General features: G+C 40.3%; 1 protein-coding gene across 9 annotated transcripts in view; it reads right to left on the reverse strand.

The window, feature by feature from the left end:
* Positions 1-26,342, reverse strand: part of LOC147176368 (DNA topoisomerase I, mitochondrial) — a 58,434-nt gene that overhangs the window by 4,118 nt on the left and 27,974 nt on the right. For all 9 annotated transcript variants that reach the window (XM_086072581.1, XM_086072585.1, XM_086072582.1 and 6 more), the window contains 10 exons: positions 22,127-22,211; positions 21,888-22,015; positions 21,584-21,699; positions 20,963-21,084; positions 10,630-10,752; positions 8,990-9,177; positions 8,575-8,719; positions 7,054-7,197; positions 5,037-5,222; positions 1,769-1,837 (listed from right to left, as the gene is read on the reverse strand). In XM_086072581.1, the coding sequence (XP_085928707.1) occupies positions 1,769-1,837; positions 5,037-5,222; positions 7,054-7,197; positions 8,575-8,719; positions 8,990-9,177; positions 10,630-10,752; positions 20,963-21,084; positions 21,584-21,699; positions 21,888-22,015; positions 22,127-22,211 (1,306 nt within the window). The remainder of the gene's footprint in view (positions 1-1,768; positions 1,838-5,036; positions 5,223-7,053; positions 7,198-8,574; positions 8,720-8,989; positions 9,178-10,629; positions 10,753-20,962; positions 21,085-21,583; positions 21,700-21,887; positions 22,016-22,126; positions 22,212-26,342) is intronic.

Here is a 26,342-nt window from a genome sequence, read left to right on the forward strand (position 1 = left end):
CCGCTGCCACTGCGTAGGTATCATAACAAGTTTGAGGCAGCAGTCAGTCATTGGCTGGAGCCTCAACACCACAGCAGGAATGAAAGGCTGCAATTCCCCTGTGCTAACATTCACTTGCGGGTCATTACAGGTCCGGCAAAAGATTAAATTATTCAGATTAAGATTGCAATAATGATGAAGCTTGGTTTAATCAAAGCGGGGCCAAGGACCCAGCTTTCTGAGGCCACATTTGGCATGAATGTGAGCCTATTAAATAGAACATGCGTGTGAATGCGCATGTAAACACGCACGCACATTCACATGATGAAGGACATGCGCACACAGCTACTGCAGCGTCTACTTTGCTAATGATGGACCCAACTCTGCATGGCCACACTAATGATATATATATTGTATATGAGAGTCATGATTGCCCTTAGTCTAAACATGCATGCACAAAGGTGTGTTTGTCCACGTTATTTTCAGAGTCGTTACTAGATATTGCTCTGATTTCATACCTACTGTTAGCTATTTTTTTAGGGGGGTCTAAGCAAACATCTTGAATCAACGTGCATTATTTTGAGCTCAAACGACACACTTGGGCTGGTGCTGAGCAAGTGTGTGTGGGTGTCAGAAAGTTAAAGACGGCATAAATTCCTTTTGCAACCTGGCATTTAGAAACATGTGCACTCACATTCCCAAGCAATGTTATTTATCATCATGAAACAAACAAAAATGCATAGGAACAAATGTGGTCTATGGTATGATTATCATTATTGTTCAAAATCTACACAACCGCTTTTGAGAAAATGGAAGTTCTAGTGCCAGAGTTGTAATTTAAATTGAGAGTAATCTAACTTTATTAACCCCAATATAGTCGCTGTTACGTCAAAATAATAAATAGCCATCAATCAGATTCCATGCTGCTACTCACGATTTGACATTCCGGCCCTCTTTTCGACTTGAGTCCAGCCATCATATAGCATTTCTTATTCCAACAATCCCCTCACCATCTTCTTTCCGCTCTTTGAGTGGCCTGGCCTTCTTGCGTGTCAATCAGATCTGCCCAAGGCAGCCATTACCATGCCACCTCCAACACAACCTGACATTTTCGAACATGCTAAAGGCTATACGGCAAGAAGCAGCGTACATTTACCGTCAATTGCCCCCTCATTTAATCCTGTCTCAAGTCTTTTTCCTTTTCTACATGCTGGAGGTGGCGGACTGGCAGACCCCTCTTGTGCCTTATCTAAACGATTTTCTCTCAGCTTTATTTAGCTCGAAAATGTCAATTCAACTGTTGTATGTGCTCTAACCTTCAGCTCTGACGCACTAAAGAAACTAATTGCTCCCAAACAGTCATAGCACTTGACACAGGGTCACCTGTCTGTGGGCTGACAGCATGACTGCACTACAAGCAATCCCAGTCACTCAGTGAGGACATTCTGTTAACCTGGGTTATGTTTTCACATGACAAATAATGACCCTGAGAAGTTCTGTGTCCTAGCGGTGGAAAAACTGTTGATAACTGTTGCCTGCAGCAAGTTGACAAAGATTGATTTTTTGCAAGACCCTGCCAGTCTCCTGCTCACAATACATCTCAGTATTGGTACATAATTGTTTTCAATACCATGAACTCTTGAGTTGTTTTAACAATTACTCATATGAACCCACCAACTAGTGGAGTAATTATCAATGTTGTTCTGGGGATAGCACACATTATTAGAAAACATAAAATAAAAATATTGACAGAAAGGAGGAGGAGAAAGGAAGCGATCAAGACACTTACAGTGAGGCGGTCAAAGAGCTCATCTCCAGGGTCCTTATTTTCCATGAAAAGCTTAAGATTCTTAAATACCTGGTAAAAGAAAAATAAATATACCATTTGTGTTATAACAGTTGCATAAGGAAACTATCCTCAAATGTATAGATTGTGTGTCATTCAACCTCCCAAATATGAAAAAAAGGAGCCATCTGAGCTTCCAGACTGCATGACATTACACTTCAATCTTGAGTGCAAAGATAAGGCATACCAAAGGTATACTATCCTGTGCATTTTTGACTCACTGATTTCACAAATGGAAATGTTTAAAATTCAGAGTGACATTTAGCAATCAAACACATTTCCGTGGAATTAGTTTTGCTATTAGGCAGGGGACCAATTAGTTCTGTCCACTACATTGCTTTTGCGTGCACTAATTTAAATACCTAACCACACACACAAAAGCACACACACACACACACACAAATAACAGACAACATTTATCAGATTGCCAAGCAAGCATGCGACAATATTTGATCGGATGGAATTTTCACCAATCCACTTACAGTATAAATAACGTTAAATGTGACTTTCAGATTAAAGGCAACATGTATTTATGAAATCCACCTTCCATGACATGGAGCAAAAATTCCTCAATGCAGATGGGCCTACTTATGCTACCATAGCACATTAATTTTTACCTCACAATGGGAGCATGCCATTTTGTGCAGAACTTTTGAATGGCCATGCTGGAGGGGGAAAGGGGTTTATAAAAACCTACTTACGTACGCGATTACACAAAAAGGAGTCACTGTAGTATAAAAGAATTACACTTTTTGTTTGTTTTGTTTTATTCTATTCACTTTTTCCTTTCGGACACATTATTACAGGTTACATCGATCACATAATATAATTTGCAACATTGACATCCGAAAGAAGGGCTGAAGGGTAGAAGCCATGGCTTATTAGTAACCCGTCCCCATCGATTCTTACTATACGCATCAGTCATATGCATTGATTATGATAGTCATTGATTCATATCGTTATCAATCCCAGACTTAAGTCTGCACACTCCCTGCTCAGTTCATCTTGAGTAATGTCTGTGGGTAAATCGCAGCTAGTACCAATCATTTGGAATTGGTAAATTGGTTCCCGGACGCCACCAACAGGCCCACCCAACCAGGCGAGTAGCCAAGGCGAGCGCATTCTCGTTCACCAGTAGCGTCTTCGCTGACCTTGGATCAGCTTTCACACATGTTGTGGCTTCCAGAAGAGTAGATCGGCTTGCATTCTGCCCATTGCGTCCAGAGCAATGTTCACTCCATTCTGGTAGTTCAGCCACCACTGTTGCCAGCATCTGATGATGCTTAGATCTTGATACTGCTGAGCGCTCACCAAGGCCAGCCCACCCGGCGGAGTAGCCCCCGCTAGCCGCATACCGGAACCATGTTCACCAACCCCATTGTAACCTATTTACAGCAGATACATTGCAGCTACAATACAACCTTATCACGACAGCCTTGCATGTTACAACAAATGTCCAAACAGAAATAGAGCCCGACAATGTTTACATTCTTACAGGAACAGCAATACATGTTATCGATGCAGGTGTATAAACAAGAGTTAACCTTGGCAGTGTCAGCAAGTAATCATATGCTATATTTACATTATTCAAATCATGACAGCTCCAGTTTTGGTTTAATTAGTAATATGTTACAATAATTTCATTTGGGTAAGACATAATCCACAATTTAATGATGTGAGTTACTGATAGCAGTTATTGTCTCTCAAACTCAGCCAACTCTTCCACTCTTTTCACGATCCGTATTCTCTTCTGAGAAGATGAGTCTTCTTTTGTTTGGATGAAGATCCGACAGTCTTTTGTCCATGTGTTCTCGATAAATCCATTCTTTCTTAATAGTCGCACCCTTCTGGCAATGTCAGCATTTCGTTTTGTGAGATTTTCATTGACGTAGACATGTTTAACTTTAAGCTTGTAGCTATCTCTCAAAAGGGCAATCTTTTTCTTCCTGTCAACAAACCTGATCAGAACTGCCAGTGGTCATGTCCCCCCCAGTTGGAAGCGAAAAGCACATCTGAATGTGCGCTGGATCCACAATTAATCCCAAATCTCTGAGTTGAGTTGTCACCTGCTGTTCGACAGTCTCGTTCACTGAAGCTTGGTCAGAACCAACTGCACTTGTGCTGGCCGCAGCTCTCGCCCGAGGGCCGCGGTGCGGTTTAATCTGGATACCTGTAACTATCACATCGTTGATTTGAAGATTCTGTTCCAAATCATCCACTTTTTGTTCCAAGGTGACAATGCGTCAATCTTTTTCTTGTGTCTCTTTTTTCAACTGCTGAATTTCCTGCAGAAGTGGCTCGATGCTCTTTTTCATTTCAAGTATTTCAGTGACCAGTTTTTTTTAGTTTTGCAAGATAAGATTTTATCTACACAATTTCATCAGCTCTTTTTCCGCCAAGCATATTGCAACAATGTAGTTAAAAATCCTGTCAACAAAATAGTTAAAAGTCTACGAGCAAGTGCAGAAGCAAGTACAAATGCTGTCTTCCTCGACAGATGCGTCCTTGATGTGATTCAATGAATTGCAGAATAAAATCCACAAATCTGCTGCAAATTTACTTTTAATGTAAAAAAAATTAATAATAATAATGGGATAATCTAAAACACCACATGGTGTAGAAACATGACCAAGTTGCCTATTAAGCAGATTATGATGCTAAACTGTAATGAAACCTCTGTGGGTCATCAAAAATAGGAAAACTTTGACTGACTCACCTATGCCACCAGCAGTCATATAACAGCAAAACTAAACATCTAAATGGTTTTTATTTTCGCTGTGTCAGACTTTGTAAGCATAGCATAAAGTTTTCCCCAGAAAACTTGCTAAGCCTGATAGTCAGGGACAGACTGAACAAAATGCGGCGCTGGGGGACCAGACGACAAACGATGTGTGGAATGAATTGTTTTGATTGCTGGTTGGGATGTGGCCGAACAACATCTAGTGATTATTGATTACACCTAAAATAAACCAAAAACAAACAAAACAAAAGCTGCTGTACAAAACCCCTAAAGAATTTCAGACACTTTTTTCAACAGACAGAAACACGAGGCAAGCGAATGTTGCAAGATGCCTGACAACATCCAAGATGACAAATCACAATCACTCACACTGCTCATTCTATGGTCACAAATTAAAAAATGTCCATCTGTATGTGGTGCGTGTGAGAGGGAGAAGCTGTGCATGAGCTTAGATGACTTTTGTTCTTTTACCTTACTGATGACTGGGACCTTGTTGTAGTAGCGAATGGAATCTTTACCGAGGAAATCAAATTCCACTACACAGTCGTTGCCATCCAGCTGCTTGTGGAGTGTGATGTGCTCGACACGTAGCGAACAGCAGCCCACTGTGTCTGCTGTCTCTCCCTCCTCCTTTTCATTACCAGCTCTCAGCGCCAGCTTTTATGGGTCAAAAGATGCAAAGATCAATAGCAAATCCACAGCAGACATGCTTTCATCTTTACACAAATTCAGAACAAGCATTTGGCAGTCAAATCAACAACATACAGATCTGAACACATTTACTAACAGTCAGCCAATGCAAGGTATACTCCACACCTGCACAAAATTTGAAGCGTTTGCAAATACCAAAATATTTGTTTTGTTTGTTGGCAATGGTAAATACACCAGTATGTTATGCAGACGCGGCACAGGTTCAATTCCCTGTACTTTGTCCAATTCCTAGCAACCCAAACATGCTGATGCTGATGTGTTGCATCAGAAAGGACAGTTGGCGTTAAAAACTGTGCAAAAATAAATAAATCCTGACAGGACCAGCCAAATGTCGCACCAACAGAGGTATGTAGTAACACTAACCAAACTGATCCTATTAATGTTAAACTTTGTATTATCCTCCACAAATTTTCTGATTTACAGTTTTATAAAAACTAGAAAATGGTAAATTATTATTTCTCTACTAAATAATCAAATAAAAAAGTTATTTACTTCAACATTATTTCTGAACAGATTATTTTTTTTAGTGGTTGAATGTTACCAGTCTTAAAAACAACGCTGGAGGTTTAGTCATTATTATAACAGGTGATCGAGTAAATTTGTCAAGCAGTGCACATATTCCTACCAAAAGCAGAATCAAGAGTAATGAAAGGGTCACTATCATTGTACTCTATACAGACAGATCCTCAGCTTGGGTGGGGGGTGTCACATGTTCAGTCAAGTTATAAGTAAGCTCCTAAATAGCCCTTAATCACAAAAGTCTTAAATGGCTTCACAAGCCCACAGCTAACAAAAGTCCCTGGTCTAAACCCCCACCAACCAATCCCCAAGGCTGCGTTCAGACTGCCAGTCCAAATCCAATTTTTAGCCCATCCAGATTGAATGTGGATGGCTCTTTTGTAGTCTGAACAGTCACAATGTACATGAAATCAGATTTTTGCGGGACAGATTAAAAACCACATGCGGGAGGTAGTTTCATATCCGATTCAAACAGGATGCGAAACTGATCAGCTCGAAACACTCAGAACGGATTTCACTGTCCGTGACGTCACTCTACGCGTGCAAAAACCAATGCGCTTGAGCTGTCAATATCCAATCGATTCACTGCCCGGCTGGTTCTTCGCATGCTCGACAGTCAACCGCCTTGGCGTCTCCACTGCTCCATCGGCTCCTGTCATGCTCAACCGGAAATACAGTAACAGTTTATGTTGCTTGCACTGAAGCTGGTCTCACTACCCCATCAGTTCTTCACATGCGCAACCGGAAATAGCGAATTGCCCGGTCATAGCCATATACATGTGGTGGTTAAAAAAGAAAGAGAGAAGAAATTATATATATATATTTTTTAAAGACGCTTTAACGCGCTTGCGAAGAACAGTCAACCCTAAAAATCTGATTTGAGGAGAAATCCGATTGGAGTCAGATATGCCTGCAGTCCGAACGCAGCACAGCCCCCCCCCCCCCACCACTCCTCCCTGGGCAAGGAAAAACTCCCCAAAAAGCCATTAGGGAAAAAAGAGGGAACCTTCAAAAGATACACAGGAGGACAATGGAAAGGTTACATATAATCAAATCTTTTTGCAAAAGGTATTTTATCTTATGTGAGAAAGCAGAAAAGGTTATCAAGACACACATTGATTTTTCCATATGCTCACGTCTTCAAATTAGAACTGAGCGTTAGAAGGACCTCTGTGACAGGTTCCTCTTAATGGTGTACAGTAATGGAGAACTTTGTATTCACATTTCTTGATTCATATACTGAATGTACAAATCAGACCTTGTCTATGAAGTAGAGGGCCACAGCTCTCTGTCGAATGCGCATCTCTCTGGACTTCATATCCACAAGGTATTGTTTACGAATGCCATCTACAAGCGCCTTAAGTTTGCGAGCAACCTCATATTTCTCCCAGTCCTTTTCACCCTGCAATCAAAGAAAGAAAGCAATGGAAATTGTTGAGCAAGAAACATTGGTAACGAGTAAAAAAAACTAACAAGAAAAAGCAAATTCTTAACAATATCTAAGTAATTCAAACAGTTCCTTTATGTAGACATGAATAAGGTCTCCTAAAGAAGGGGTCCCCAACTGGCGAACTGCATTCCAGCTCCGGACCCCGAGACCCTTTCATCCGGATCTTCAAGAATATGTATTAAAAAGTACTGGGATAAAAAAATATTAAGTTTTACCAATAGACAATTTTTTTTAATAGGCACGCGTGAGGGCAGTTATGCCTGAGCCGTGAACCTTTGACAGAGCCGAGGTCCGGAAAGCTCACAAACTTTTGTTTGTTTCATGTGTGGGGTACACACTTTCTCACGACAAAATGTGATGAAGTATTGCGTTGTCAAAAGTCAGAAAAGTAGACACTGAAAAGTGAGTGGACTGAGGCGTATTTTGCCGGCATCGATGGCTATGAGCCCAGTGTATCTTATTTGTTCAGAGTCTGTTGCGCATGTTAAAAAAAGCAAACATCAAGTTGCATTTTAAGACAACACACAAGACCTTCGATGCAAATTACCCGTTAGGATCACCTGCGGGGACAAGGACAAGTGAACTGAAAGGACAGTACAGGCAAGCTACAACGAGCCTTCGAGTCCTCACTACGCGTGCACTGGATTTTGGGCAAACACAAAAAGCCTTTTACTGACTCTGGAATGGTCGAGGAATGTATGGAAGCGATGGCAGACACGCTATTTGAAGGGAAAGAAGGAGAGCATCTTAAAAACAAAGTCTGTCAAATTCCCTTGTCATCCATCACAACAATAAAAGTAGAGATGCTCTTGGAGGATGTGTACTCCCAGTTGGACAGCTCCATCCAAAGTGCCTGGCATATTGCGTTAGCTGCGGATGAATCAACTGATCTAAGTGACAATGATCAGCTTTTGATGTATGTCTGATTCGATCACGAGTAGACAAAAATATTTATCGAGGCATATCAGCTCTGAAAAGAGAAAAGAGGACATATATTTGGCCATAAAGGAAATGCTGAAAGAGAAAGGAAATAATGTGAAAAATTTTGTATTCACTACTGATGGGGGCCCTTCCATGAAAGATTTAACGAGTGAATATTTGCACAAAAAAATAACTTAATGAAAGAAATATCTGAACGATATTGTAAAAATACGTTGAGATGAAAAGGGCAGTTTTTGGCATGTTTGCATAAAAGCAGAAAATTAAATTATTGCGGTTGGGTGTTTTTCATGTCTAGACCCTGGTCAATTGGACTTATCTTGCCTAGAATAGAATGTGTGTTGTTCATGTCTGTTACATGAAAATAATTATTTTGTCCCCAAGACTGACTTTGAGTTTGGAGTTGGCATTTAGCATGACATATTTAATGGCCCCTTGGATGTTTTCTGTCCAACTGGCCAGCCATGTCACAGTGTTGTCATGTCGAACTTCTTTCCAGCGGTGACCGTCAGGAGGCACCGGGATGCAGGATTCTCTGAGGTAAACAGAGCATCACAGAATCACAAAGTACCCAAAGTGCATTTTACTGCAAGCAACCTCTCAGATGTACTTCTTCTCTGCCCTCCATCATGGGTGGGTTATGTTACTAATACAATAACTTGATTTTTAGAAGGTAAGTGAACAGCATGGGCTACCACAAAGTCTGATCAAGACTGGCACGCAGATTTACAATTTTCAGGTTTGGCACACACTACAATCACTAAGCTTTATGTCAAGTCGGCCTTCATGTTTTCTTCTCTCTCACTTGCTGCAGTTGATTATGACATCTTCAGGCTGGATCTTTTTCTTCAGCATGCCTTGTTTGGGATGCTCGCCTCTACCCCTGAAAAGGCCTGGAGGCTCAATTTTAAAGTTGCCAATACGTTCTCTGTGGTGGTCTAGCAGACAGTAGCCATACTCCTCCACTATCTTCTGACTGGCCTCTTTCAAAACCTGCAACAGATTAAACACGCACTCAGAAAACAAAATTATAGAAATTACAGCATATCAATTATTTTTGTTACCCAAAGAACAAGAAAAAAATTCACGCCCTGTCCCAACCCCTGCAGCCACTATAAATAGTATTATTTGTCTTTTTGTATTTCTGTTTGTAAAATTGTTGTATAAATTCACTTCTGGGGAGGAGGTAATAGACCTTGCACACTTTCTAACACAGAGTGCCACTGCCACCTACTGTAGTGGTTGTGCAATTACACTTTATTCGAGTACAGCAACAACAACAAAAATCCACCCAGCATCACTCGCATGGTGGCCCACCAAGCCAATAAAGCACTGGGAAAACCTGGTATATTTTTAAACATAACTACACTTGGCTTGATTAACAAATTAAGGATGAACATCATCAAGTGTTTCTTTGTTTAGTTTTTATTTGTTATTGCTTTTGCTCCATCTGAAGAGCCTGCAAGGGAGAAGCTGTTTAAAAGCCGCTGGACTCTCCTTTGGGGTGGTCTGACATTTACGTTCATGTAATAGAGTGATGAGTTTGATGTCCAGCCAAAAGCATATCACTAGCCAGGACTTCCATTAGTCAGTGGCTGAGCTGCACTGTATTTGTTCACGATAGTATAATCGCAAAAGGAAGTTACTTACTAACCCTTACCTACTCTCTTCAGTGTGGAAATTTGGTAAGGTACAGGCTACGAAGGTGGACCAAATACAAATAATACACATACCATTACATCACTAGTAATAATGTTTCTCATGCATTTCTGTGATAATGTGTTAAATATTTCACAACACAAAGGTTCCTCAAATTAAGACGAGCATCCATTCAGCCAAATTTGTACACAAGTCAGAAAATGCCGCAGACTATCACTAACCAACAGCTATGCAGTAGTTAAGTCATCACAGCAAATATTTGTATGAAAAACATTTACAGGCCATAAACAATCAAATAAAAAACAGTACGACCCTAACTGAGTGTGTCTTCTTGTGCCACTAAGCCAATTTGTTCACCGCGCCATTCATAGCCTTACATTTCCAGATGCGGATACAATCATAACCCTAAAACCCTTCATCCTTTTTTACAGGGTGTCTGCTAGCCACATTTAGGTGGTCCCAACCCACCAGATGAGAATGCCTGTTCTAGGGTGTGGAAAATGCAATAATATTTGTAACCAGTTACCACTTCCAGCTCGTGAGCATCCACGGTTGGTAGTGGATGAATGACACGAGGTTGTCCATGCATGCTGAACAGCAATGTCTGGCATTATTTTACATCTTTGAGATGTACTGGTAATTGTCTTGGCGAAAGCAATGTGCCATTTTTTCAAAACTTATGTTGGTAGCTGAGTAGCCTTTACCTCCACTAAATACTGTACACAGTCTATTAATTTTGACACATTAGCCAAACCAATGCTAACCCATATTAGACTGTAATCTTACCAGTTTGTCCTCCTTGGTCATGTTTTTCTTTTCCTCGACCTTGGCTTTATGCATTGTATGAATCTCTCCAAAATCACATTTGTCAAGGTCTTGAATCAACAACCTCTCCTCATGTGTCATCACCTACAACAGGTGAAAGGTTAGTTAGACCGTGCAACTAGGGAAAACAGGAAAAAAATAACACTTAGTGGAAAAGGGTTTGACATTACCACTTGTCAATAGTGAAATAAGGAATATGTTGAAAGAATGTGAAGTATTTGAGGAAATAGTAGGGCAATTAACTTAGGAAGGGAGATTGCATTGAAGCCTGGACATAGTAGATATTTTAATAAATGTGTTAAATGATTTTTTTATAACTGTAAAGCGCTGTTATTGGGCCTGCATGAAATTTGGACAAAAACAATTAACTGGTAGTGTATTATAGGATAGAGTATTTGCTAAGCATATTTGCACACTAACACATGGCCAAGTATGTTTTCTCTCCCGGTTTGTGGGAAGCAGTAGATTACGGCATAGAGCAGGAGGTTCTAGCACTGGAGTCAAGTTTGTAGGTTTGTGTCAAGGTGCATAGAGCCAAGTGGACTGAACCAAAGTTGTGTGGACCAAAATATGTACTGAATTAATTTTTCCATTCCCTCATAACCTGGCAATAGCCAGATTGATATTGTGATTCACTCAAGGGAGTTCTCCACAATAACAATCTGGGACTGCTCCGAGTTGATTTGCTCGGGAAAGGCGGGGCATTCTGTACAATACTTCGAGCTGATTGGACGTCTTTGTTCTCGTGGAAGGGGGGGAGCACAAACATCTTTACCTTACCAAAAATGCACGAAGCGCCTCTCGCTATTCAACATTCAACAAGGGAACGGTGAGTAATTCTGCGAAAATATAATTAATTGCAGTGTCCATTCAGCCATGTTAGGTTTGTTTATTTGCCCCGGCATTGGCGCAGGCTTCCTGGTTTTGTCACAGCTGAGCTGCATATCACGCCCCCAAACACAATGTCGCTCTGTGATTTGTCCGATAGGTGGAAATCAACGGGCTCGGTACAAGATGTATTCTCGGGAGTTTGTGAACTCACAAATACCACGAGAATTCATCTTGCAGAGCAAGGTTAATTCCCTCAAGGGATTGGAGGCGATTACATTTTCGAACTTCTAGTAGTGAATGTATGGATAAGGAGAGGAGGGGTTGTGCGACAATTGATGGCATCAGTGAAAAAATAATAATAATTCAGTGACTGCCGATTAGCCCATTCTGATTCAGCACAGTCCACTTAGAAATGAACCACTAAGTTGCCTACTTGAGTGACAGTATATTCCAAAGTGACCGCATGTAATTGCAAACATTTTAGTTGAGTACTATAACTATTTGAAGTATGTGTGAAGATTTGTTTTTCCATCCATCCATCCTATCAAAAATTATGACTAGTAAGTAATGCGATAAAATTAAACTTAAGTACATTTTACTTTCATTCTTTTGCTAATGCAATTTCTTTGAATAAATATTACATTTAATATTTGGAAGGTCACTTTGCTAAATTTTAAGTCCAAATTACATAGCAATATTTAGTATTGAATTCAGTCTGCATCGCATTTTCAAAATGTGTATATGGTAGTAATGCACGTTACATTTTGACCAGAACCTAGTCGTGGGTGCGCTTAGCCACTGCCATTTCTCTACCGTCGATAGTCTCAATCCCAATTTGACTCTAAAATTCAGCATTTCTTAATCAGGCAAGTCATTGCAAATCATTGCGGCTGCGGCAGAATATGCAGCCAGCCTAAAAAAGTAAAATCACAGCAACCTCAAGAATGAGACGCATTAGCTGATTCCTGTAATACCTAAGGGGTTTCTAGATCAAACTCTAGGGAAGACTCCAAATTTTAAGGTGAGGACTCGAGGTCGAATGAATCCGTACCGTGGGCGGCTTGCGGGGGGAGTTTGTTCATGTCTACAAGGCACTCCGTCCCATTATCAAATATGACAAATCCTTAAGTAACACTGTCTTAGGGATTTCCTTCTCCTTCCCGGGAACGTGAGCTCACCCCGATATTTTGATGTAACCATGTTAAATCCTGTCAAGGGGGGAATTGTAGGAGTGATTTGTGTTTTCTCTAGATTTTGCTAATGCTAACTATGATGAATAAACTTATGTCAGAAGAGTAGTGGGCTTAGTTGACAGAGCAATTAATATTTATTTGGTGGTGAAGATGATAACGGGGTTGTAAGAAGTAAAAAAGACGTTGGGGGTGAGAACATCTGTTTTTGGGGTACAATGTGTTTGTTTGCAGGATGTCAGCCACTTGGATCCCACATGTATGGAATACAAAGACAAAGTGATGTGTTTTAATTTAGCCATCTATGCAAATTTAAAAGTATCCCGTGACATTATGTGCATCATTTGAGACCTATCATTCTGCTAAGATAAAAGTTGTACAAAGTGCATTGACTCATTGGCTCAGAAAAATGACAACTGTAAGCTTGTTAAAAATTATTTAACTGTACTTCTAAGCAATGAGTATCTTGTCGTCAAAACTTGCTAATCGGACCAAAGAAACAGAGTCAGTGCACCACCAAACGCAGGTGAAACCGTAAAAATGTCTTATCCACAAAATTTAGAACAGGCGGCTGCACGTGTGCTAGCTAAGCACTGTCAGTTCACGTGGAGTGTAACTCTAAAAGTCGGCCAAAGGTTACGGCCCTAAGTTTTCCGTGGAACCATAGTGCCCCCAATGGTCACAAAATGATATATCACAAAATTAACTGCAAGCCTGTGGCGCACTATAGTGGCCAAAGAAATCAATATGAATAATTAGGCTAATTAAGGAGTGTACTATATTTCCAAATACCAATAAGATTCGTTACATTATAACGTCACACCTCTTATCGAAGAAAGGAGATGTATTTGTGTTCTCATATAAAACCAGTGCATCCCTTTGTTCTACGGACTTCTTCTCTCTTCTAGCCAGAATATGTGTCTTATTTGTATGTCTTTGCCAATAAATCATTGAGCCTACTATTCGAATCCTGGCCCAGACTATTAGTTTTTTCTAGATTCCGAGTTGTTAAACTTAGCCATTCTGTAAATCTGATACAAGCGGAGCCTCTCCTTTTTACACCCGGGATACAAACTATACGATTACTCCTGAGAAGGACAGTAGATCCTTGTTATCTTACTGAGCGTCAGCCTGAAGGGAGGGCAATGATGGCCTCCCCCGAAAGGGGGAATATCAAAGAAAGAATGAATGCTCAACTTTATGTTAGAGAATGCTCAACTTGGGCCCAGTTAGACAAGGACATTAGTAGCCTAGCCATTGTGGTATGACTGGTACGGGTAGGGACATGTTCGGCTCTGCTGTAGGCTCGGGCTAGGCCACTGTGAGCTCAAGGGTGCTGCTGTCTGTTGGTAGGGTAGATGTGATCCTTGTGCATTAGATAAGATGCCAATGATGTCACAACTGTGTGATTATTATCCACAAACAATGTCCTCGCTCCGCTTTACAAAAGTGTTAGTTCGATGCAAAAGCCATTGAAATGGAATTGTGTTTAGAACCCTCTTTGACACATCCCTTATAATATACAGCATTTGTGACACTGTAATGTGACACATACTAAAGAAAAAGTGATCTGGTTTTTGACAGTTTAGCAGGGCTTCAGTTATTATTGCTCAAAAGGTTGATCTCTTCAAAGAGACTGCTAATAAGGCACCAATATTGATGGTCACTTTATGGATATCTCAATTGTAAGGGGTGAAAAAATGGCATGGTAACATGTGGGGTGTTTATCCTCTATCAAACCCAGAAAAAAAATGTCTGAAACTCAACAAAACATAAGTAAAAAAAAAAAAATGTAATAATAACGATCAGTGATGAAAATAACACCACAAAATAAACATGAGCTTTTCAGTAATGCGTAATCCAATTAAACTTAAACTTTTTTTAAACAGTGTTACCCTTGCTGCGAAAAATAAGATTTTTTCGTTTATTAGATAATTGAAGGTGAGTTGAGCGGATGTTGTTGACGCACATACAAAACCAAGCATAGTCACACAATGAGTCGAAAAGTTGTGAGTTGGGCTGCCACAAAATTATTTCTGCTAGTTGACTAGTCACAGATAATAGTTGCTATTAGTCCCCTATTTTGATCAAATGTAAATCGCAGCATCTTTACATAGGAAATAAATGGAAAATAAGGACAATTAAGATGATAGTACATTCTGAAACTTAGCAGCTTGTGCCAGCATCCCTGTCATGTGCCGGTATATAAATAATGATGCACGTGAAATTGAAGGCTATGCTGTGGCCTTAACATTTTTGGAAATGTTTAGTACATTTTAAAATGGAACCAAAAACTATTCACTATGCATAGTTGCACTATGAATACTATTAAAGTATCGATAAATACAAAAATAAATGCTTGTAAACATACTTCCCTCTTATCAGGCATCAAGCGTTTTTTTAAATGTATAAATTTGTGAAATCAGATGAGTAAAATTAGGGAAAAGCATTGTGATCAAGAAACTAAAACACTTGTGTTGGTTTTTATTTAACCTTTATACGAAATGTTCTATTTAGCGTTTCTAGTATATATAGTATAATTTCATTAGTATTAAATTGATCCACCCATCCATTTTCCACAGCGATTTTATCCTCTTGTTCAGGACTACAAAACAAAAATGAGGTAGGCACTTTGGGGAAATAAAAATACAACTTTAAGAATAGGAGGAATATATTTTTTTAACTAACGTAGTACTGGATATTGTAATGAACTGCGTTATGTGTGTTTTATTATTCATTGCTGTTGAGCTGTTGTGGCAAAGATGTCACGTTCTGTTTGTCATTGAGTGCTTGTATTTCAAAGTTCTTCTTTCTGTACCATTTGGGCCGGAAGGAAATATGACATGTTTCTGGGTTCAAGGGTTAGGGTTCGATAGTGATGATAAACATGAAAGGGAGTAGCTTCCTACTTGCTATGTAAACAGACAGTTTTGTTGCGGAGAGTCAAGTGACATGACTCGCTTTCATCTCCTCGTCTCATCCCGTTTGCCACTGGTGTGAGTCAGTCATTCAAAGCAAGTGGGAAACCAATTAGCAGCTACATAAAATAACCTACCCCAAACTAAAGACAATAAACACTGAACAGGATTTTAATTAGTTTGATCACTCACAACTGCCGCAAATACACACTGTGTCAAATGAGTTCTAAAATGAAAAACCTGACCTGTAGAGCAACATACTTAACAGTGTACACTTGCACATTCGCTGTATGGACATCCAGTCAGTCAGCGTATCTAAGCATGACTGACAAACGCCAGGAGGGCAGTGGAGCGAGAAGTTTTTTTCCGCCTCTAATATAACAGTTTAATTGGATTTGTTCATATGCAGAGAAGCTACTTGTAAGGATTAGCATATCAATGCATTCATACTAATTATATTTTCAAGTGCATTGAGCACTAAGCAGTGCAAAATTAATTCTGCATGATACGACCCAAGGCTTGGCGCATCATTTTTCCCTGCACAAAAGACACCCTGATTGACACCAATGTCAATGATGGTAGTTTTACTTGCACACTATTTTAATATTTATAAGACATACAGTTCATTTTACACAAACCTGGAAAACACACAGGCAACATTATCAATATTTTTTTCAATCTAAGATAGTTAAACAGTACTTTGAAGATCAATGTAATCAGACGTGGAAAATAATATATAGTGCATCTTATAGTATTCAGTGCACTCTTACCATATTTATGTTACAGCTTTAATCTAACATGAAATAAATGCATTTTTCCCATCAAAATGCTAAACACAATCCAATAATGACAACATGAAAACTGTGAACATTTTTGCAAATTTATTAAGAATAAAAAAAACATGCATTCATCATCCTTGAGCTATTTATACAAACCTTAATTGGAGTTCACCTGTAATAAAGTGGATTGGACATTTTCTTTTGTTTAGGATTGACTTTATAAAAGGTCGGCAAAATGACATTGCATGTTTATAGCATAAACCAAGCATGATGCTAAAGCCTCGACTTTTGAGACAGATTTGTCCTGAGGCAGGGGTTTGGATCAGGGTAGAGAAAGATTACTGCCACTTTCATAGTCCCAAATGAGTGGCTTCCATTATCTGTACATAGAAGTTCGGAATCACCAAAACTCTTCCTAGAGCTGATTGCTTCTCTAAACTGATGATTGGAAAAGATTGCCTTTAGTCAGGAAGGTGACCAAGAACCCAATGGTCAGTCTGTCAGAGCTCCAGCATTTCTCTGTTGAAAGCGGAGAACCAATCAGAATGACAGACATTTCTGCCTTTATGTTAGCCTTAGTAAAAGGAACATGGCAGTAGGGGTCCGCTGGTGGAATATTCAATATAAGGTATGAATTTGGCCAAAGGTAGAGATTTGGACTCTACCGTCCAACCACGTAATGTATGTTGACATATTTTTGTCCCAATCCATACACACAGCTCAGTGTGACAGAAATGTTATAAATGTATAGGCAGCCCCAGGAGAAAGTGGAAAAAAGCCTCAGTGAATAAAGTATGTTTAAGTCGTTATGCCCGCGCATCCCCTCACCACCGAGACGTAAAAGAAAGACTGTTTTTGAGGTTGCTGAACGGAGGAGACAAGGACTGAAAGAGCGAAGCCAAAGACAAAGTCATTTTAGGAGAGTCACTGATCTGAATATGTTACTGGATAGCCGATACGCCAAGACTTTTGAAGCCGCAAGTCCACCATATTACTCCTCCCAAGAAACATTTCTCGGCGTACAATACTATACATAGTCTTTATTTTATTTGTTTTAACTTTTTAAAAATTGTGACCACCCCGCCACAAACCCCGCCCCCCGGCCCTATACTATAAGGGCCTACGAGCTGTATGTCTAATATGTACGTGTACGTATAGTTTATACAGTAGTCGGCTCACGAGATTTGAGGAGTAAGATGGCCGCCCTGTGGCTTCAACGGCTAGCACAGGCGTGTATGGGCTGCTAACCAGTAATATATACAGATCAGTGGGACGAGTGTTTTCGGCGATGCCATGCGCTAAAGCAGCAGAGAGGTCTGAAGACGGATGCTTGGTCGCTAAATTTCTGCTGGACAGGTAACTTCAGTTTACCGTATTTTCACGACCATAAGGCGCATAAGTTTCTGTGTCTAACACACACATAAGGCGCATCACACTATTAGGCGCACCGTCTATTTTTGAGAACATTTAAGACTTTAAAGTGTGCCTTATAGTCGTGAAAATAAAGTACTTTTTGAGCAAGAGCTATACTTTATGAAGCTTGTTAAACATGTAAAGTTGTATAATGACACCAGCGTCAATGCAGTTCAACGGTTTGTTTATTTGTTTATTGACGCTACGTTTCCTGCGTAAAAAGCAAGGAGGAGGGGGGGGGGGGTGTTGCATGCGCACATTGACAAAACTACAAACAGCCTTTGGGCTACTCCTTCGCCGCAGAATCCTCTCGAATAACTTTAATCCATGGGCATAGTTATTTGAATGAATTATGGAAAACTAAACTGAAAGCCTGTTATACGGCGTTTTCATTTAAAATATCAGCTTTATTTTTGGTTTGCACTATTTTTGGGTGTGGTGACTTAATTCTGATTTGAGATTTGCATAATAAATGTTATCTAATTAAGATGTGATTCATCATTATTTATTGTATACATTTAGCTTCTCTAATGTACTATATACTTAAAACCAGTGACCTTTTAGAGACGGCATGCTGTAGTGACACATGCTCACGCCCAGAAGAAATTTGGGGTATTTTAATATGAAATAAATATTTATTTATATTTACAATTATTTTTTCATATCACTGTGTAGGTAAAAATTAAAGCGGAAATATTCAGGACTGACGCAGGTTGATGCGCACACACTAAGATTTAGACGACATTTAGATTTAGATTTAGATTTAGACGACAAGCTCCGTGGTGAGTGAAATGACACAATCGCATGCCCACAAATTTGCCAATACGTTGGAATTTACAGTATTTTGAACTGGCTCGTGCCCATGAAGTGTGCTCAACCCGGGAGAGGAAAAAATTTACTCAGGCAGGTTTACTGGAGGGGAGAAACAAAAGTAACAACTGATTTGCATTTCCTGTCTAACAGCCAATCCCAGCAATTGTCACAAATATAAATTTGCATAAAAATCAAAATGACGAAAAAAAATCTCTTAATACTTAACCATTTTAACTCTGAGTGCCAAGCATTTTCAGAAAAGAGGATATGTGGGTGCCAGCTGATTTAAGCATTTTGACTGATCTTTCAAGGTCCACAGAAAATTTTGTGTTTGGACTATGGAAACACAGATACTACCAAATGAAAGATTAAACTCTCATCCTTTCATCAGAAAAAAAAAGTTAGTTTCTACCTTATTCCGTTTTTCAGTAATCAACAATAGAAGATAGGTTAGTTTCAACCAAATGCTCTGTTTTGGACCAAAATACGGAGAAATCAAGGTTTTTGTAAAACGATATTATTTCATGCACTCTAGTGAATTTGACACCTTTTTTTTCCATGAATGATGCCACAAACACCTAAACAGTGCTTTACTTCTGTAAAACACTACCACCAACAATGAAAAAGTGTTTTTTGATAGCAAAATACGTTTATTTACATTCAACAGTGTAACAATTTGACAAAACAATTTGGCAAACTATTTACAAATGTGTGCAACTGTGGTACTATTTACAATTGTGTGGATGTTTCAACTACACAGTTTTTCTTTTTGTGAGGTATATTGTGTAAAACTCCCCTGCGTGCAAGGGGACGCAGCAGGATTTGCACCACAGATTAGTTTCACTGCGATTGTCCCTTAGCGTGCACTTTCTTGCCGGCCTTTTTTTCCGGGGAGTAGCAGGTATATACTGCAGTGTGTGTTTGGCCATGTTGTCATCAAGTCTTCTCTCAGGATCATGATACGGTGACCTGGTGTTACGTCTGGCTTCCTCATGTCCTTCGGTTCCTCTACCGAGTGGTAAGAGATGTTCTGATCCATCTTATCCACTCCATTCATGGTGGCATCGTAGTCCAGAACCAGTGTCTTCTCCGTGATCAGACTGTACCCACTCCTCCGATGAATATGCATTGGACTCGGAGTACTTTTCATCGTCCGATTGAACGTCCACCTGTGCAGAAATGCTTGTTTTCCGCCGTTAGCATCGCTAGCCGGTGAGGCTTTACGACGTGATCGAAGCCGCCGCGTCGATGCTTCCAACTTCGGCGTCAACGCTTCCAACTTCGGCGTCAACCTCGGAGTCACCATCATCATCATCATCATCATCAATGTGCTCTTTAGCATTGGTCGATGCTTTTCGTCTTTGAAAAAAAATTCTCTAGCGTGAGCTGCTTGCAACCGGTCGCCATTTTCGCTTCCTCAGCCATTCTCCCCTCAACACTCTAGCTCCGCCTCACGTCTTCTACTGACGCCTACCCGATCTTGTCCAAAGAGAGTCATCGCTGCCACTAGTGCCCAAAAATAGTCATTATACTAACTCGACCTGCTTGATACTTTCAGCACGGCTTGCCAAGGCTTTCCTCCACCCGTTTCCCCAAAAACATAGTTAACGTCTTAACGTCTTTGGCGGCGCTCATTTGGATTTTACTAAACGTTATTAAACGTTTTTGGCGGTCAAAGAGTTAATCATTGCTTTTTACTTTTAGTGTGTTCCCGCAAGTTTGTGAGCCCAGGCTAGAATGCGCCCCAACATCTCGAGAGATCAGAAAATGCCCGTGCTCCGATGCTTGATGAACTTGATGGAGTTTGGAAGGTGCTGCAAAGATGATGGATCACATTGTTCCAAAATAGTTTTGCCAAGCATGTGGCATATTCAGAACGACTTGAGGCTGTCATTGCTGTCAAAGGTGCAGCAACATATTGAACAAAGGCTTTTTTTGTATTGCAGTATGTTGTAGATTTCTTAGGTTTTGGTTTTTTATTAAATGTTCATAAATTTAAAAAGTTGTTCATGTTTTTATTATGAATTGTTATTTACAGAAAAAAAATACTATTCCTCACTATTCTATTTTAGAATTAGGCTTTAAAATAGATGCAATTGATACAGGGAAATTAATTTTATCTACAGTGTCATATAATTTGTTTTATTCAGTCAAACATATTTGTTGTGTAGATTTACTCATCTTATAAAATAAATAAAACTAGATAAAAACACTTTTCAAAAGCTAAATTTGCATTTAGACTAATTTAAAAAAAAATAATTTACAAGAATGTTGGCCAATATATATTGTCTGTGTTGTTCATATACTGCAGCCTGGGAACATTATTTTTTAATCACCAGTTTGCATTTACCTGTCTCCAATCGGAGAAGAAGTTCTCCCGAAAAACCTTTTTAGTCGTGTATTCATGATCTAACATCTGAGCAAAGAACACAGCCACCTCCTCAGCTGCCAGGCTGAGCTTCACTGGCTGTCCTGTGCGAAAATACAAGCAAAACATCTGTCTATTTGCAATTTCTTGTGTCCTGTGACAAGAAAATGTATTGATATGTTGTCATGCATATAAAAACTTTTGATGGTTCAACACAGTTTTTTGGCAAGGTTTTTTTGGTTGTTGTTTTTTTGCATTCAACATAATACATTAACAGCACAACACTTTATACAGTCACTCCAAACATGTGTTGTGTGCATTGTTGGGTGGGGGAGACATTTTTGTAATAGGCAAGTCATTAGGTCGTGTCAGCCATTTTCCTACACAGATCATGACCATCTGTCACTCTACAACTGAGTGTGAATGCAAATGATATTGTTTGAAATATTTCCTGTAGACATTGTTTTAACAGAAACAACAAACTGAAATATTGCACATTGGAAAGTCTGTGTTTTTTTACATAAATGTTTGATTGCTTTTTGGAGATTAAAATACATTCTCTTTTGGTATATGTTTGTGAATTTTGTGAGACAGATCGCTTACCTTTGTAGAAGAAGTGAACATCGTCTGGTAGGGGCTGGTAGTTGGGAGGGAAGTAGGGTCCTTTGTGTTCCAGAAACCTCCATTTTACCCCAGCTTCATACTTCTCTTCTTCCCACCTGATGGAATATGAGGATACATTTGACAATGGTAATTGCTTTTGTGTGTGAGAGTGAGAGTGAGAGTGAGCGTGAGAGTGAGAGTGAGAGTGAGAGTGAGCGTGAGCGTGAGCGAGAGCGAGAGCGAGAGCGAGAGAGAGAAACAGGGCTGGGTTCAAAAAAGTTTTTGTTTTTTTCACATCACAAACCATCGCCAGCGCTTCTGCTCCTCCTCTTCCTTTTGTCTGATCTTCAATTCTCTTGCTTCCTTAATCTCCTCCTTGGTCTTCTTAGTCTTTTTGGGGACTGGTTGCTCTCCTTCCTCTATCTTCACATCCTGTGTGGATAAATACACAAAAAATTTGAATTCAATTACTCCCAGCATTGACATTTCTTACAACTCAGACGTTATTGATGGTGACGGATCAAGCAGGGGAAACAGATTTACCGTTTCAGTTTTCTTCTTAGACTTCTTTTTCTGAGGTTCTCCATCACTTTCTTCTTCCACTGAATGTTGTCTTTTATTTTTGCAGCTGAATCCACACAAACAAAATATTAACGGTTTTCTAATGAGGCAACACGATCCAACAGACATGATTATACCTTTTTGTTGAGGCGGAATTTCTAGAAAAAAAACCTAAATTTTACAACCGTTATTGCTTGAATGGTTTAACCCTGTAAAATATCCTTGTCATAAATCTGCTTTCATTCACAAAACTCAACTAAAAATTACTCTTACAGTTAAAGCTAGGGTTGTCGCTATCGAATTTTTAAAATCGAGTATCCTATCGATTACTCCATCGAATAATGCCGCAGACGCTGTCAGCATGAAATCCGTCATGAAATGTTATTCAAATGAGGGGGCGGTACTAAACGTGTCTTGGTTGGAATCCGCCATTGCAAACTGCCTTTCAATGGTAGAGCGAGCAAGTCAGCGAACAAGGAAGGCTTGCATGGAGAGCTCCAGCCATGGACAACTATCTTGTCCATTGTCCATTGTCACCACAACTTGCGACTTGAGTTGCTTGACAACTTCAGAGCAACAAGGTCCATTGTTTCTTTCGAGTGTGTGAATTCTTCCTTGTTGTGGAACGGACAGAGACCGGCAGACTAATATACATGTCGATCAGTTGGCATTTTGGTCCTCCATACAACCCCGCAATGTATGAGTTATGGACCCAAATAAACATCCGTGACAGAGTGAATCTGCAATAAGTGAACTGCAAAGTAGCGACGAGCAAGGGACAGCAATTGTTATAAGCATTAGCGCGCTAGCAATTACCATTTAAGTTAAACAAACACTAACCACACATACATCATTATCTCTACATGAATTCAATTGAGTGGATATATCTACTAATCATTTATCATCTTCTGTACATGAGTATTATTTAATACCACCAAAATTAGCCTATGCTAAACGTTTAGCAATCGTGATTAGCATTTGCGCGCTAATGATTACCATTTAAGGTAAACAAACACTGCCATTTAGTTCACATTTTCCCACTCAAATTGGGTCTGCTGAGCTACGTGTTGACAACAGATGTTTTTCCAGCTATGTTAAGCTATGTTTAGCATTCTTGCAGTTTAACACAAATGAGTTTCCATTTCTGTCACACGTTAACATGATATATAGTCTGCAAACTTCTTCTTTTCCTTTTGGCTTTTCCCTTCAGGGGTCGCCACAGCAAATCAGTTGCCTCCATCTGTCCTCTGCATCCTGTGCTGTCACACCAACTACCTTCATGTCCTCTTTAACTACATCTATAAACCTCCTCTTTGGTCTTCCTCTAGACCTCCTGCCTGGCATTTGGAAACTCAGCATCCCTCTGCCAATATACTCACTATCTCCCCTCTTGACATGTCCAAACCATCTCAGTCTGATCTCTCTGACTTAATCTCCAAAGCCTCTAACATGTGCTGGCCCTCTGATGTACTCTCCTTTTCTTTTTGAGAGAGCTCAGTATTGTTTATTCTGTAATTTTACAGATTCGACATGTCATAATCATTGCTCTATCATTTTTTTAAATTTAATTTAATTTATTTATTTTTATTTTGTATGTGCGTGAGTATGTGCTTGTGCGTGTGTATGTGTGTGTGCATGTGTGCGTGCGTGTGAGCGTGTACTCATTCCTGATTCTATCCATCCTGGTCACTCCCAAAGAGAACCTCAGCATCTTCATCTCTGCCACCTCCAGTTCTGCCCCCTGTCTTTTCCTCAGTGGCACTGTCTCCAGACCAAACAACATTGCTGGTCTCACAACAGTTTTATAAACCTTTCCTTTCATTTTAGCTGAAACTCTTCTATCACACATCACACCTGACACTTTTCTCCACCCGTTCCAGCCTGCCTGCACACGCTTTTTCACTTATTTTCCACACACTCCATTGCTCTGGACTGTTGAACCTAAAAACTTAAAACTCCTCCACCTTCTTGGTCTCTTTCCCCTGTAACCTCACTCTTCCACTTGGGTCCCTCCCATTCACACACAGATACTCCGTCTCGCTACGGCTAACCTTAACTCCCCTTCTTTCCAGGGCAAACCTCCATGCCTCTAGCTTCTCCTCAACCTGTTCCCTGCTCTCACTACAGATAATGTCATCTGCAAACATCATAGTCCTTTATTACCCTAACCTGTCCTTCCCATCTCTGTCTCTTTGCCTTGCCAACCTGTATAGATCAGTCTCTCCCTCCTTACTGTCCAACCTAGCATACAAGTCATCATAAGCCCCTCCCTTGTTTGGCCTTTGCCACTTCTACTTTCACCTTACGCTGCATTTCCTTGTACTCCTTTCTACTTTCTTCAGTCCTCTGTGTCCCACTTCTTCTTAGCTAACCTCTTTCTCTGGATCCACTTCTTTACCTCCTCATTCCAGCACCAATTCTCCTTATCCCCTTTCCTTCCAGATGACACGCCAAGGACTGTCCTACCTGTCTCCCTGATCACATTTGCTGTAGTTGTCCAGTCATCTGGAAGCACTTCCTGACCATCCAGAGCCCGTCTCAACTCCTGAAAGTCATACAACACTCTTCCTTTTTTAGCTTCCACCATTTCGTCCTCTGCTCTGCCTTTGCCGTCTTTGTCTTCCTCACACCCAGAGTCACCCTACACACTACCATCCTATTACATTACACCGTCTACACAAGATGTAGTCTACCTGTATACGCCTACCTCCACTCTTATAGGTCACCCTATGTTCCTGCCTCTTCTGGAATAAAGTATTGACGACAGCCATTTCCATTCTTTTTGCAAAGTCAACCACCATCTGTCCTTCTGAGTTCCTCTCCTGGATACCAAACTTGCCCATCACCTCCCTCCTCATCACCTATGTTTCCTGCACCAAGGTGTCCATTAAAGTCTGCACCAATGATTACTGTCTCACTTCTAGGGATGCTCTGCATCATTTCATCAATGTGCAACCAAAAGTTCTCCTCCTCCTCCAGCTCACATCCGACCTGTGGCGCATACCCACTTAAGAACATTGATCATCACACCTTCGATTCCTAGCTTCAGGCTCATCACTCTGACACTCTTCTTACCTCCAGGACGTTCCCAACAAACTCCTTCTTCACGATAACTCCTACTCCATTTCTCTTCCTATCTACACCATGATAGAACAACTTGTACCCTGCTCCTAAACTTCTAGCTTTGCTCCCATTCCACCTGGTCTCCTGAACACATAGTATGTCCACCTTCCTCCTCTGCATCATGCCAACCAGTTCTCTACCTTTTCCTGTCATATTTCCAACATTCAAAGTCCCTACTCTCAGTCCTAGACTCTTGGTGTTCCTCTTCTCTTTCTTCCTACGAACACACCTTCCTCCTCTCCTTCTTTGACCAACAGTAGTCCAGTTTTTACTGGCACCCTGTAGGTCAACAGAACCGATGGCGGTCGTTAACCCGGGCCTCGTTCGATCCCGTATGGAAGTCATATATTTAATTTGCATGTTTGATTTGGCCAAAGTTTTACGTCGGATGCCCTTTCTAACACAACCCTCTGTATTTATCCGGGCTTAGGACTAGCACAAGAAGACACTGGCTTGTGCCACCTTGCGGCTACATTATATATAGTCTCCAAACACCATTCAATACTTTCCAAATGGCAATGAACTACGTTCTAGTCAGCGATGATAGCTTAAAAGCCCATTAACTTGTAGTTAGGCATTGGGCAATGCAGTGGATTACTGTCTTTGAGACAAGGGTCCACAGTTTAAGTCCCAGTCACCAACGCTAACATCCTAATGGGCACTGTACGCTTTACCCTAATTCAAAGTCACTACCTGTGTTATAAAAATTAATGGGATGTAGCAGGAAGGGTATCCTGTGTAAAAACACGAACCTACGTAAAAACACTGATGATGCTCCTAATCTGCAGTGTCCCCTTTCCACCAAGAGAGGCTGCTAATAGACTGTGAAAAGATAATGAGTGAAAATGATTGTGTGTATGGCGTCGTGGTGTAAAATGGTGCTGGCAATGCCTCAGGGCAAAAATAATATAAGTCGACCATTTTTGTGGTGGACTTTTTCCCCCCCAGCCCTAGTTATGGGCCTGCTAAGCGGAGCAAGCAGCAGCAAAGCTGCTGCTTGCGGAGCAAGCAGGCACATATTACTATCCACCCTAGAAAAGGGTTTATTATTATTGTCGCGTTTCTTATTATATTA

The sequence above is a fragment of the Leptonotus elevatus genome, chromosome 4 (assembly GCF_054856555.1).
Source record: "Leptonotus elevatus isolate MCC_2025b chromosome 4, RoL_Lele_1.0, whole genome shotgun sequence".
NCBI lineage: Eukaryota > Metazoa > Chordata > Actinopteri > Syngnathiformes > Syngnathidae > Leptonotus > Leptonotus elevatus.